This window comes from Podarcis filfolensis (genome assembly GCF_964270895.1).
Source record: "Podarcis filfolensis genome assembly, chromosome: 4".
NCBI classification, from domain to species: domain Eukaryota; kingdom Metazoa; phylum Chordata; class Lepidosauria; order Squamata; family Lacertidae; genus Podarcis; species Podarcis filfolensis.
Genome location: NC_139607.1, coordinates 101,072,876 through 101,085,763, shown reverse-complemented (window position 1 = coordinate 101,085,763; position 12,888 = coordinate 101,072,876). Strand labels below are relative to the sequence as shown.

The window sequence follows — 12,888 nt, the reverse complement described above, 5'->3', positions numbered from 1 at the left end:
TGAATTGCTAACACACCACACATGATTGCAGGTGATATAAGGGAAAAAACCTGCTCCTTTTTCCTTATGGGGTACCGTGTATAAAGATTTTTTTAGAAGCTGCTTATTCATTTGTGTATTCACAGTGTGTATTTTGTGTAAATTACAGGTTGAGGTTTATGTTTTAACTCTTTCCTAATGGACACAGAGTGGTTGCAGTGACTGTTTAATGGTATTGTTAAAGTGTCTTAGATAAAGGGGGAGAGAGATACCTGCATATGTAAACCAAGGTTGTAAGCAGAGAACAACTTTTGGAGTGTGTGTGTAAATTGCAGTTATGTAAAAGATTCTTGAAATGGTCGGATGAAATGGGGGAGGATGAGGAGATTTCACCCCTCCCATATCCAAGAATCTCCTGATGAGTCTGCTGATTCTCCAGAGAGAAGGAGGTGTGTTCTGCCTCTCTAGTTATTCTGCTCCAGCACCACATCAAAGAATCAGTCAGTGTGTCAGAGAGAGAGAGACTGAGTGTTACAGATCGTGTCTAGAGATAAGGTTGCTGCTAAGAGCAGCTGCAGACACTCAGTGAAGTGCAGCATTCTTTATGCTTAGACCTCATTAAGCTCTGTATATAGTTGTATAGTAGTTGTAGATAGAATAAAGAAGATATTCTACAGAGCTGCTCTCCGAGTCGTTTATATACTCTGCTATACTTGGCTATACTCTGCTGTGCGACGACTGTCTTCTTGTGGAAGTGAATCCGGTGCTCACAACTCTAAGCTGTGAGTCCACAGCACTTTGACCTGTTCCTGTGCAGAAGGTGGTCTCTGGAAGTGCTACCCAGCTCGCGTAGCCCAGTCGGGGCTGAAGTGTATGAGTCCAGTTGATGGCACTGGCTCAAGGGCGATGCTGACAGGGCCCATATTCAGTCCTTTTGTAGGTTCTCTATCGGTAGGAGAAAATAACAGAGACCAACCAGAGAATATTGAGAAGCAAAGCAGCTAGTAAGCCTGTTCTTTATTAACTGTTGCAACAGGGTTCTCCACCCACACGCAGGAGAGAGGAGGAGGACCCCGAGCCATGTGTGCAAGCCCTTAATAGAGACATTTTTAATTGCCCAACCTGGAGTCCAAGACCACCCCCAGAAACTGTCAGGATATGAGTACAATGCAGCTGCAAACTAGCAGCTCAGTGTTTACATCATATGATGTGGCTAGTCCTGGGAAAGAATCTTCCAGGCAGTTCAGGGGATTCACAAGGCTTTGTTCTCAGTGTAATATGAGACCTTCCTGTTGCGTATGTGAAGGAAGTCTGTGTCACTTGCTCGGAAGAGACTGAACTGATCGGACATGTTTTTTGTGGAGATATACAGTCAGAAATAAACGATGTAAAAAGCCTTTCTGACTATCTTCATTCTCCTGCTGGTATGCAAAGGGGGTGTGCATCTTCCATTCCGGGGGATGTCGCCTATCAAGATCTCCCTGGACTGTCCGGGATGTCAGCCAGAGAGGATCACCGGTAAACAGGCCCCGGGAGCAGGGAGAGAGGCCAGCCTCACCCGAAAATCTGAGTGTTGTTTTTACCTTGTCTGCCAGGTTAGCTGTTAATGGTCACTTGACTAGATTACTTGGGAAGGCTGGCTATTCTTTTGTAATGATAATACTTCATTCCTGAGCCAGGTCACAGGCTCACCCTATTCACACCTTAAATGTGCCCTTAAGGCAGGATTTGTGAGGACAGAGACAATGGGAAGGTTTCTGCATTTCCTTCGACCTTGTAGAGAAATATTTGAGGTGAGTGAAAGAAACAGCTCTTCAACGATGTTGCTCCCGCAACCTGGGACCGGGCTGACTGGCCTTTATCTTCTCTGAGGCCAGGGGCGGTCCCGGCCCCCAGGAGACCCGCCTCTCCTGGCCTTAAGGTGAGCACTCCTCCTGGGAGAAACCAGCTCCCTCCGCCTCTCTGCCCTGAGCCTCTGCAGTTCAGGAGAGGCTGAAGGGTTACTGGGCCCAGGGGGAGATTCACCTGTAGGCACTGAGTCCTCAACCACCTCCGGAGCCAGAGTGGATTCACCTGGTGCCTGTTCCTGAGGATCCGGCACAGGTGCAGGCGCTTCAGAATCAAGGCTCTGCCCCAGTTCAGCCGGCCCTGGAGGCGGGGATTCCTCCGGTTCAGCCTCTGAATCGGATTCCCAGGCCATCACAATAAACAAGAGCTGTTTGAAGAATCGCTGTGTCGTCTGATATGTTCACCCACAACTTAACACTGCAGGCCAGATTCACAACCCTGGTGGGCTGGATTTGGCCCAGGGAACACAGTTTGAGGACCCCTGGTCTACACTGACTGGCAGCAGCTCCCCAGAGTTTCAGGCAGGGATTTTGTCCAGCCCTTGCAGGAGATTCCAGGGGTTGACCCTGAGACATTCTGCATGCCAAGCAGATGCTCTAGGACTCCCCATATTTCCCTGCACTTTCAACATTATGCTATTAGCAAGCGTGGAGATTCCGCCTGCCTCTTTTGAAAGGAGAACGCTCACCTGATCAATAGTAATAGTGATAATAATAATTAATAATTTATACCCCACCCATCTGGCTGGGTTCCCCAGCCACTCTGGGCAGCTTCCAACAAAATATTAAAATATAATAGTCCATCAAATATTAAAAGCTTCCCTAAACATCATAACAACAACCATCCATTTTCAGTCCATTGAATTAGCAATTACGTAAGCATTTCTGGAAAGGGAAATGGCATACTTTTGTTGCGTGCATAAGAAAGTATTACTCATTTATGATGAGAATGGGATTTATTTATTTTGAACTTCACTGGGTTCCTCCTTGGCAGCCAGTGTGATTGTTTCAGCAGGGCTAGAACTCAGGACCCGCTGCCTTGAGGGACACCTAAGAGCAGTTGGGCAGGAGAAAGATCTCCCTGGGGAGGTGGTGGACTCTCCTTCCTTGGAGGTATCTGAGCAGAGATCGGACGGCCATCTGCCATGGATGCTTTAGCGGAGATTCCTGCATTGCTTTGGGTTGGACTAGATGACCCTGGGATCCCCTCCTATCTCTCCACTCCTGAATTCTAGGAGGAGCTTCCTTGCCTCCTGCAAAGCCCTTTTCCCTGCAAGCTCTTCCTCTGGTTTCCGGCCAAGGGAGGGAGATGCTCAGAGTCCAGCCAAGAGCCTCCCCCCCCAAAGGATATCTGGGCATTGGCGTAGCCAGGGGAGCAGTTGCCCCCCTAAATGCATAAAAAATAATAAAAATCTGAGGTTCTGCCAAGGGAGAGATGGCTGAGCTGGAGGGACTCGGCTTGGCAAGGGTTAAAGGGAACCGAGCTGCATTCCTAGAGAGGAAGCAAGAGGGGGCTGGTCCTCCAGAGCCAAGGCCCCTCCCTCCCCAGTCCTTTCCTGCAAGGAAGGGGGGGTGTTGCTTTGGTGTCTCTCCTGCAAGGGCCGAATCCTTTCCTGCTTTGGTGTCTCTGCTGCAAGGGCTGCATCGCTGTCCTCTCCTGGGATCTGGTGAGTCCATAGCTGTCAACTTTCAGATTTGAAAATATGGGATCAGCAGCCTTGAAAATAAGGGATCAGCAGCCTCACCTATCTAAGCAGCGGGAAACGGCGCTGCAATAAGGGAATTTCCCGCAAAAAAAGGGAAGGTTGACAGCTATGGGTGAGTCTCCTCTCTCTCCCCCCAGAGGGTGCAGTGGGGAGACGGTGGGGGTCCCAGGGCTGCAGCAGGGGAGGGGGCCTGGGGGGCTTGATCTGCTTCTGCAGGGGGGGACCCCAAGTCAGGGAGGAGAGGGTCCTGCCAGGGAGGGGCCAGGTCTGCCACGCTCTCCTTCCTGCAGATCAGAGGATCCCTGACTCCCACGAAATCTCCCTTTTTAAAACAAAGAAGTCCCTGGGACTTTGACTCTGTGTGACATCACTCAGCATCATTGCACTACAAAGGAAACATGTGCAAATGGTTTTCCAAAGCTGGAGGAGGAGGTGGACTAGCCCCCCCCCAAAAAAAACCCCACAGGAAGGAAGGAAGTTAAGGTGGGAGAGAAAGGCCAGGGATAAAGAGAGGGATCCCAGCCCATAGTCTGGCTGCTGCATTGCGGACCAGTTTGTGTTAAGCTATCTAACAGAACAACAAAAAAATCAAAAAATCAAGGGAGATGTCTTTGGCCCCGCCCACTTGGCCCTCTGGGGGCTGGCCAGATACATTCCTGGCCCTCGGAAGAGAGAAAAAGAGATCTCACCCCACGAATCTGTCTGGACAGCGGCAGAGATTGCAGAAAAGGAGACAGAAGCAGGGAGTGGGGGTGGGGGTGGGGGTGAGGAGCAACTCCTGAGGACCCCCGAGTGAGGACCCTCACTAGAGCCAAGCATCCATTTTCCACAAGATACAAATGACTCCCTTGTCAGTCACTTCTGACTTCAGGCATTGACTGGAAGGATGGAGAAACCAGGTTGATTAATCTGACAGAAATCCCTTCAGTTGCCTCCACATTCTGCATTGCTAGAAGGCTAGAGACTTATTTCTTCTCCTCTTCCTCCTCCTCTTGTTCCTAGCAAGGAGCATCATGCTTGCTCAGGGAACCATTTCCCCCCCGTCCTACATATTTTGTAACAGAACAATGTATTTGCTTTGTAGGATTTGCTAGAGCTTCTCATTAAGACGGACAGAACTTGGCAGAAGACCAAAGGGTTCCTTCCGATCTCTCAGAGGCTTCCTGAGAGCACAGATGGATGAGCAAGACTCAGCTGGCCCTGAATCAGGAAGAGGCCATGCCATCCAAACTGGGAGCAGTGGGGGATTCTGGGAAAACTCTGTGCAGAAGATCCTGGGTGAGGAGGACACCCTCTGCTCAGAGGTGCAGAGCCAGCAGTTGAGGCAGTTCTGCTGCCAGGAGGCCAAAGGACCCCGAGAGGTTTGCAGCCGACTCCACCACCTTGACCATCAGTGGCTGAAGCCAGAAAGGCACACGAAAGCTGAGATGCTGGACCTGGTGATCTTGGAGCAGTTCCTGGCTGTCCTTCCCCTGGAGATGGAGAGCTGGGTGAGGGACTGTGGAGCGGAGACCAGTTCCCAGGCGATAGCCCTGGCCGAAGGTTTCCTCCTGAGTCAGGCAGAGGAGAGAAAGCAGGTGAGAGAGACTTTCCTCTGGATACTCCCAAGGGGCTCCAAACAGGACAGAGAACATCCCATAATGGTCTGCTGATGGCCCATCCTTTTTCTGGGAAAGCATCCATGGAATGAGATCTCACACCCTTCAAGTCTTTGTTATTCTCTTTCTAGCATTTCTCACCATTCTCTGTTTTGAATCCTTGTTTCTTTCTCAGGGAAAGGATCTCTTTGCAGAAATGGACCTGGATTCCTGTGAGGCAGAGAGGCCTCCGTTGGACACCAGAGAGAGGCCACTGGGTAAGGAGGAAGGTGGCTTTTCTCCATTCGGTCTCTTTCTGTTGGTTTTCCAATTCATCTGAGGGTTCTTTTCATCTTCTTTTGGGGAGAGACGGTTCGGAAGAAGGGTCCAGAGGAGGGGAGATGTATTTCTGCACAAACAAACATATGAAATGGGCACAAACGTCCAAATGCTCTCAGCAGGTAAAGCTTTCTCAAAGGCCCATCTGTAGTTAGAGATGCCCTGTTTCACCTGTGAGAGAATCAGGCACTCCTGGCGTCCTGCTTACCTTTTTTCTCTTGCAGGTGGCAGAAGGATGCCGGCAAGACCTCCTGATCCGCCTTTTCATGGGGGCAAAAGGGAAGCAGCGGCTGTGGAACCAGATCAGGTCAGGGGAAGCTGCCTTGTGGGGACAGAGGCCGAGGGATGGAGCAATGTCATTTACTGGTGGGGCACAGAGGAATGGTGGGAGGAAGCAGCCGGGGAACCAGGAAGGGAACACGGCTCAGAGGCGAAGGAGTGGAGGTGGAGGAAGGATGAGCGGGTAGAGGGAGAAGAGGGAGAAGCCTGGGAAGAGGAGGTGTCAGAAGCTGAAGGGGAAACAGGGCTTAGTGAGCTGGGAGACTCTGTGGCAGAATGCAGTGCAGAATCAGAGGCAGAAGAGGAAGGAGGCAAGTGGGAGAGGAAGGTTGAGAGGCAGAGGTGAGTCAGGAGAAGGAGGAGCCACCGGTGGCTCCCTCTCCTTTTGCCAGAAGCCACCCTCCCTGCTTGTGTCTCAGAGGCAGGAGACCCCCTGCAATGCAGGAATCTCTGCTAGATCATCCAAGACAGATGGCCATTCAAAATAGGCTTATTTTATTTCCAGATTGATAACTGAATGCAAAAATTGGTTTCTAAGCAGTGGACAAATGAGAACAAATAGTGGCCTGGATTCCCCTAACCAGCCCCATCGGCTGCAAAATGGGGCCTGCCTTCCATTCCTCCCCCTCCCCATTCCTCCATGAATCACTTGAATTTGGCTCTAGGGCATTGGGAGGGAACTCCCCAGAACAGCCCAGGAGGAGAGGAGAAAGTGGATCCTTCCATTGGGGAAACTGGAATGCTTGCCTAGGCAGAATGACTTGAATAACACAAGGTGGAGTACAACCTATTTGTACAAAAACGAATACCCATAATTAAAATGCAGATTAAAATAAGCATCCATAAATAAAATGTGCAGCAAAGCAATCCTATTGAAACAACAACGGAATTTACAGGAAGGAAACAACATAGCATTGTGGAGTAGATCATATTTCTGCTGTCTCAGAGGAGGACATTTCCCTTTTTCTTTTAGGGTCCAGTGTGCTTTGAAGATATTGCTGTTCGTTTCACGGATGAGGAGTGGGCGTTGCTGGATCCTGACCAGAGAGCTCTGCATAAGGACGTCATGGAGGAGAATCGTGGGATCGTGGCCTCTCTTGGTAAGGCTCCCTGTGGGATCGTCCTATCTGCCTGGAAATTTAAAAAATACCTCTATGTCAGTGTTCCCCAACCTTGGGCCTCCAGCTGTTTTTGGACTACAATTCCCATCATCCTTGACCACTGGTCTTGCTAGTGAGGGATGATGGGAGTTGTAGTCCAAAAACAGCTGGAGGCCCAAGGTTGGGGAACACTGCTCTATGTGACCAACATCATATATTTTCACAGAGCTCAACAGCGCCCCCTACAACACATGGGAACCTAACACCCCCACAATAAAGAGTAACTTACAGTTTTTTCTTTGAACAATTTTCCTCAAATTATTCCTTTTTCTACCACGATTGGGCTGCTTTCAACTGCCCAGGCCATCTTAAATGTCAGCTTCAGAATTGTTAGGAAAGATAAGTAGCTTCAGGTTTTCTGCTTTTGTTTTTGCTCCTGTCAGTCTTGGGTTGACCAAAGAGACGACTGACATTGGAGATGGAGGGGATGCCATGACTGGGCCAAACAAAATTCATCCCAGAGAAGAGCTAGACTTATTGAATTTCAGGTAGAAGTAGCAGTGGTGATGATGATGATGATGATGATGATGATGATGATGATGATACAGTGGTACCTCGGTTTACAAACTTAATCTTTTCTGGAAGAGGACTGTTCTTAAATCAAGGTACCACTGTAGTAATAATAATAATTTTTATTTATACCCTGCCCCCCTGGCTGCATTCCCCCAGCCACTCTGGGCAGCTTCCAACACACATATAAAAATGAAACATAAATAATAATAATCTGATTCCATATAAAAGAACATTAACTTTAAAATGAACAACTTCTCCTAGTGGCCAAAATTGTGGAAAGCTTTTGTGAAAAGTGTATTTCTGAGGTTTGATGGCTCATAACACCACTTTTGAGTGGAGTAATACCATAAATTTATATAGCAATGGAAAGATAATTTAATGAAGAATGTAATGCAATGAATTTTATGAAGGAGTATTTATTAGAACAGCAGTCATAAAGAAAAAGCGTGAAACCTTTGGTAACCATTGGTAACCTTTAGCTTTAATTACGGCCTTACAACGCCTTCCCTTGAAGTGAACCAAGTCTTTAGTTCTGCAGCTGTAATAATGGGAAACCAAGACTGAATTCTGGCCTCTATTAATTGGGCTTTATTGCTGGGTTGCTTCTGAATAACAAGTTTCTTTAGTCGGCTCCAAAGATTTCTGATTGGTTTAAAGTTTGGGCTATTCCCAGGCCATTCCAGCAGTGAAATATCGTTATCTTGAAAGCACCTTTTGCACACAGCACCAACACGACATAGAGCTGAATCCTGTTGAAAATATATAAATGCTTCTGTATCTGGGAAAAGATCACCTGCGGAACACTTCAGTTTGGGTTCACGTATTTCGTTTATGCATTTTTCCGCATTTATATTCCCATTAATGATGCAAATTCTGCCCACACCTTTTCCTGCGATACAACCCCAGATCATCACACTGTATGGGTGTTTCACGGTTAGTGTAATGCAAGTAGGATGTAAATCTTCTCTGATTCTTCTCCTCAGGTATTTCATGCCATCACTACCAAGCAAGGAGATTTGGGTTTCATCGCTCCAAATAACACCGCCCCATTGTTCCACTGTCCAGTTAACATGGGTTTCATCTTTTCAACCTTTGCAGGAGAGATAACAATGGCTTTTTCTTAGAATTCTAACATTTAGACCAGTCCTTGCATTCAACTTCCCATTTCATTGCGCCATGTCATCTTGTATACACCCAGATGATTTTCTTCTGTCATGTAGGCACAGTCTCTCCACTCGTCCATCGTCACTTTTGTAGTGACTGAGTCTCCTTATAAAAAGGAGGGCCAGTCTTGACAGACTCTAGGGTTGTGCGCCCATCTCACTCAAGAGGCCGGGGGGCAGCGCTGTCCGGAGACACTTCCGGGTCACGTGGCCAGTGTGACATCGCTGCTCTGGCGAGCCAGAGCCGCACACGGAAACGCCGTTTACCTTCCCGCTAGTAATCGGTCCCTATTTATCTACTTGTACCCGGGAGTGCTTTCGAACTGCTAGGTTGGTAAGCGCTGGGACCGAACAACGGGAGCCCACCCCGCCGCGGGGATTCAAACCGTCAACCTTTCGATCGGCAAGCCCTAGGCGCTGAGGCTTTTAGCCACAGCGCCACCCGCGTCCCTGAGTCTACTTATACCTCTTCAAAAATATAGAAAGGCCAACTTCGGTTAAGTTTTCCCCAATCTCTCTTCTAATTTCTCCATAACTGTAGCCTTCTTCACTTAATAGTACAATCTTACTCACTTTCTGGGGACCAGTCAACTCCTTGTGCTATTTCTATAATTTTATTATGTCTTACACCCTCACTAAATGAAAGAACACAAAAAACCAACAAACTTGATAGCAATCACATAGCACACTGACAAAAGTCAACCAAAGCAAGTTGTGCTTCCTTTTTCAGGTTATTTGGCTATAACGTTTGATAGAATACGGGTAATTGAACAAACTTTGTTGGATTGCATTCTTGATTGCATTTTTGATCGAATTATCTTTCCATTGATATATAATTTTATGACATTACTCCAAATGAAGCAGTGTTATAAGCCATCAAAACTCTGAAATACACTTTTTTCCAAAAGTCTTTCACAATTTTGACCACTGCTTTATATAAACAAAGCAACATTCAACAACTCATCCGAATCTCATATTAAACAAACAACACAGGTAATGAACACACACGCAACTCCCTTCAGTTCTTCTCCATTTGCTCCTGAGGCTCTAATCCCTTTTTGTCCCCAATGCAGATTGTGATGAATTGGAAATCGAGAACAAAGGTGACCACGAAAAAATCCCCAGAGAGGAGAAGCCACTAAAAAATTTGGAGTGTGGAGAAAGCTGCAGTCAGAGCTCCAATTCCACTTCCCATCAACAAAATCTCATTGGAAAGAAACTCTATCAGTGCATGGGATGTGGAAAGAGCTTCACTCATAGCTCCTCTCTCACTTCCCGTCAAAGAATTCATACAGGAGAGAAACCCTATCAGTGTGTGGAATGTGGAAAGAGCTTAACTCATAGCTCCTCTCTCACTTCCCATCAAAGAATTCATACAGCGGAGAAACCCTATCAGTGTGTGGAATGTGGAAAGAGCTTCACATGTAGCTCCTCTCTCACTTCCCATCAAAGAATTCATACAGTGGAGAAACCCTATCAGTGTGTGGAATGTGGAAAGAGCTTCAAAAAGAGCTCCGATCTCATTTCTCATCAAAGAATTCATATAGGGGAGAAACCCTATCAGTGTGTGGAATGTGGAAAGAGCTTCGGTCGGAGCTCCACTCTCACTAACCATCAAAGAATTCATACAGGGGAGAAACCCTATCAGTGTATGGAATGTGGAAAGAGCTTCAGTCGGAGCTCCAATCTCACTTCCCATCAAAGAATTCATACAGGGGAGAAACCCTATCAGTGTGTGGAATGTGGAAAGAGCTTCACTCATAGCTCCCATCTCACTTCCCATCAAAGAATTCATACAGGGGAGAAACCCTATCCGTGCGTAGAATGTGGAAAAAGCTTCAGTCAGAGCTCCTCTCTCACTTCTCATCAAAGAATTCATAAAGGAGAGAAACCCTATCAGTGTGTGGAATGTGGAAAGAGCTTCAGTAAGATCTCCACTCTCACTTCCCATCGAAGAATTCATACAGGGGAGAAACCCTATCCGTGCGTAGAATGTGGAAAGAGCTTCACTGATAGCTCCTCTCTCACTTCTCATCAAAGAATTCATACAGGGGAGAAACCCTATCAGTGTGCGGAATGTGGAAAAAGCTTCATTAGAAACTCCGATCTTACTTCCCATCAAAGAATTCATACAGGGGAGAAACCCTATCAGTGTGTGGAATGTGGAAAGAGCTTCACTCACAGCCACAGTCTCACTTCCCATCAAAGAATTCATACAGGGGAGAAACCCTATCAGTGTGTGGAATGTGGAAAGAGCTTCACATGTAGCTTCTCTCTCACTTCCCATCACAGAAATCATACAGAGGAGAAACCCTATCAGTGCTTTGAATGTGGAAAGAGCTTCACTGATAGCTCCCATCTCACTTCCCATCAAAGAATTCATACAGGGGAGAAACCCTATCAGTGTGTGGAATGTGGAAAGAGCTTCAGTCAAAGATCCCATCTCACTTCCCATCAAAGAATTCATACAGGGGAGAAACCCTATCAGTGTGTCGAATGTGGAAAGAGCTTCAGTCAAAGCTCCCATCTCACTTCCCATCAAAGAATTCATACAGGGGAGAAACCCTATCAGTGTGTGGAATGTGGAAAGAGCTTCAGTCAGAGTGCCCATCTCACTTCCCATCAAAGAATTCATACAGGGGAGAAACCCTATCAGTGTGTGGAATGTTGAAAGAGCTTCAGTCAAAGCTCCCATCTCACTTCCCATCAAAGAATTCATACAGGGGAGAAACCCTATCAGTGTGTAGAATGTGAAAAGAGCTTCAGTCAGAGCTCCTCTCTCACTTCCCATCAAATAATTCATACAGGGGAGAAACCTTATCAGTGTGTGGAATGTGGAAAGAGCTTCACTGTTAGCTCTAAACTCACTTCCCATCAAAGAATCCATACAAAGGTCGGAAAAACCATTATACAGCTTTAGGAGCCAGGCAAATCCACACCTTTTTAACCAGGCCTTTTTCTTATTGACATCTAATGCTATTTTAACACGTGATGTTTTGTGTTTTTATGTTATGTTCTAAGTATTCTGAGACTTGTGGGTGTAGGGAATACAGCCACTCTTAAATTCCTAGGGGTCTTTGCCCCCCCATAAAATATATGTGTTTGCTTGGTACATTTACCGTATTTTTCGCCCCATAGGACGCATCGTCCTATAGGATGCATGTAATTTTTTTGGGGGGGGAATAAAGAAAAAAAATTATTTCCCCCCCAGGCACGGGGCTGGTGCGGTGGAAGCTCGAGCTTCCCCTGACCCCAGCCCCCAGAAGATCCTGCTATCCGCAAGCCTAGGGAGCCGCGCCGGTCTCCCCAGGCTTGCGGACAGCTGTGCGAAGCCCGGGCGCACTGAGGCTTCCTAATGCAGGCAGCTCTGCGCGACCCTCCAGAGGCCGGCGCGGCTTGGCGCCGGGCTCTGGAGGGTCATGCAGAGCTGCGCGGACCCTGGGAGGGCAGACAGCTCTGCGCGACCCTCCGGAGGCCGGCGCGGCTTGGCGCCGGGCTCCGGAGGGATGCGCAGAGCTGCACAGAGCCCGGGAGGGCAGGCAGTTCTGCGCGACCCTTTGGAGGCGCTGGGCTCCAGAGGTTTGCGCAGAGATTCCCGAAGCCTGGAGAGCGAGAGCCTCTCACTCTCCAGGCTTCAGCGAAACCCTGTATTCGCCCCATAGGACGCACCCACATTTCCCCTTCATTTTTGGAGGGGAAAAAGTGCATCCTATAGGGCAAAAAAATACGGTATATGCCTTCTTGTAAATCTTAAGAGACTTGCATGTCAGGCCTCTTAAGGCTATTTGCAAGTGTAGCAGTGCACATAGCTGGACATAGGATATCACATAAAAAAATAACACGTTGCATTTTGTTCTAAATTACTTGTGGCATACTTGCAGTTTGGAAGAAACATTCTCAATAGTGGCCTATGCTTTACACTTAGCGAGAAGGTCAAATAATGAGTGAAAAATGCAGTTTGTTTTGTTTCTGCCTTTTTTGTGTGTTCCCAGGTGTCAAACTAGCTCTCGTCTGGTCTCACACCTCCATCATATCACAGCAGCAACAATCCCTGGTGAATCCCTGGCTTTCATATTGACCATGTCACCTTGTAGTGGCACAGGTTTGGACATTTCTTGAGAGAGATGTCTTTGCCTTGGCCTTTCTATGGGATTTTTTTTTATTAGAGGCTCTGGTTTTGCATGCTAGCGAAGTTGCTCAGTTGTTCCTAAGGGACCAAAAAGCTAATTGCAGCCTGGATACACTTGCCCAATTCCAACGGAGTCAAATTAGAATTTATATAGCCCCATGGCTCGCCGATGTGGAGTTCTGGTCCCACTTGGTGG

General features: G+C 47.5%; 1 protein-coding gene across 2 annotated transcripts; it reads left to right on the top strand.

Moving 5' to 3' along the window:
• The first annotated feature begins 3,350 nt into the window (after positions 1–3,350).
• Positions 3,351–12,519, top strand: LOC310760718 (uncharacterized protein). Of its 2 annotated transcripts, none has more exons than XM_083609783.1 (6): positions 3,351–3,644; positions 4,617–5,109; positions 5,306–5,387; positions 5,673–5,755; positions 6,701–6,827; positions 9,637–12,519. In XM_083609783.1, the coding sequence occupies exons 2-6, from the start codon at positions 4,708–4,710 to the stop codon at positions 11,232–11,234; spliced, it is 2,292 nt and encodes a 763-aa protein (XP_083465909.1). In that variant the 5' UTR covers positions 3,351–3,644; positions 4,617–4,707; the 3' UTR covers positions 11,235–12,519. The 2 variants fall into 2 exon arrangements, with proteins under 2 accessions (XP_083465909.1, XP_083465910.1); XM_083609784.1 differs by having other exon boundaries at positions 3,403–3,447.
• Positions 12,520–12,888: the final 369 nt, after the last annotated feature.

What these genes read in the sequence shown, in the direction of transcription:
- LOC310760718 (XM_083609783.1), top strand. Translation starts at nt 4,708, where the DNA reads ATGGATGAGCAAGACTCAGCTGGCCCTGAATCAGGAAGAGGCCATGCC. An exon ending in AGGCAGAGGAGAGAAAGCAG is followed by an intron (nt 5,110 to 5,305) that starts GTGAGAGAGACT and finishes TTTCTTTCTCAG; the next exon opens with GGAAAGGATCTCTTTGCAGA. An exon ending in TGGGATCGTGGCCTCTCTTG is followed by an intron (nt 6,828 to 9,636) that starts GTAAGGCTCCCT and finishes TCCCCAATGCAG; the next exon opens with ATTGTGATGAATTGGAAATC.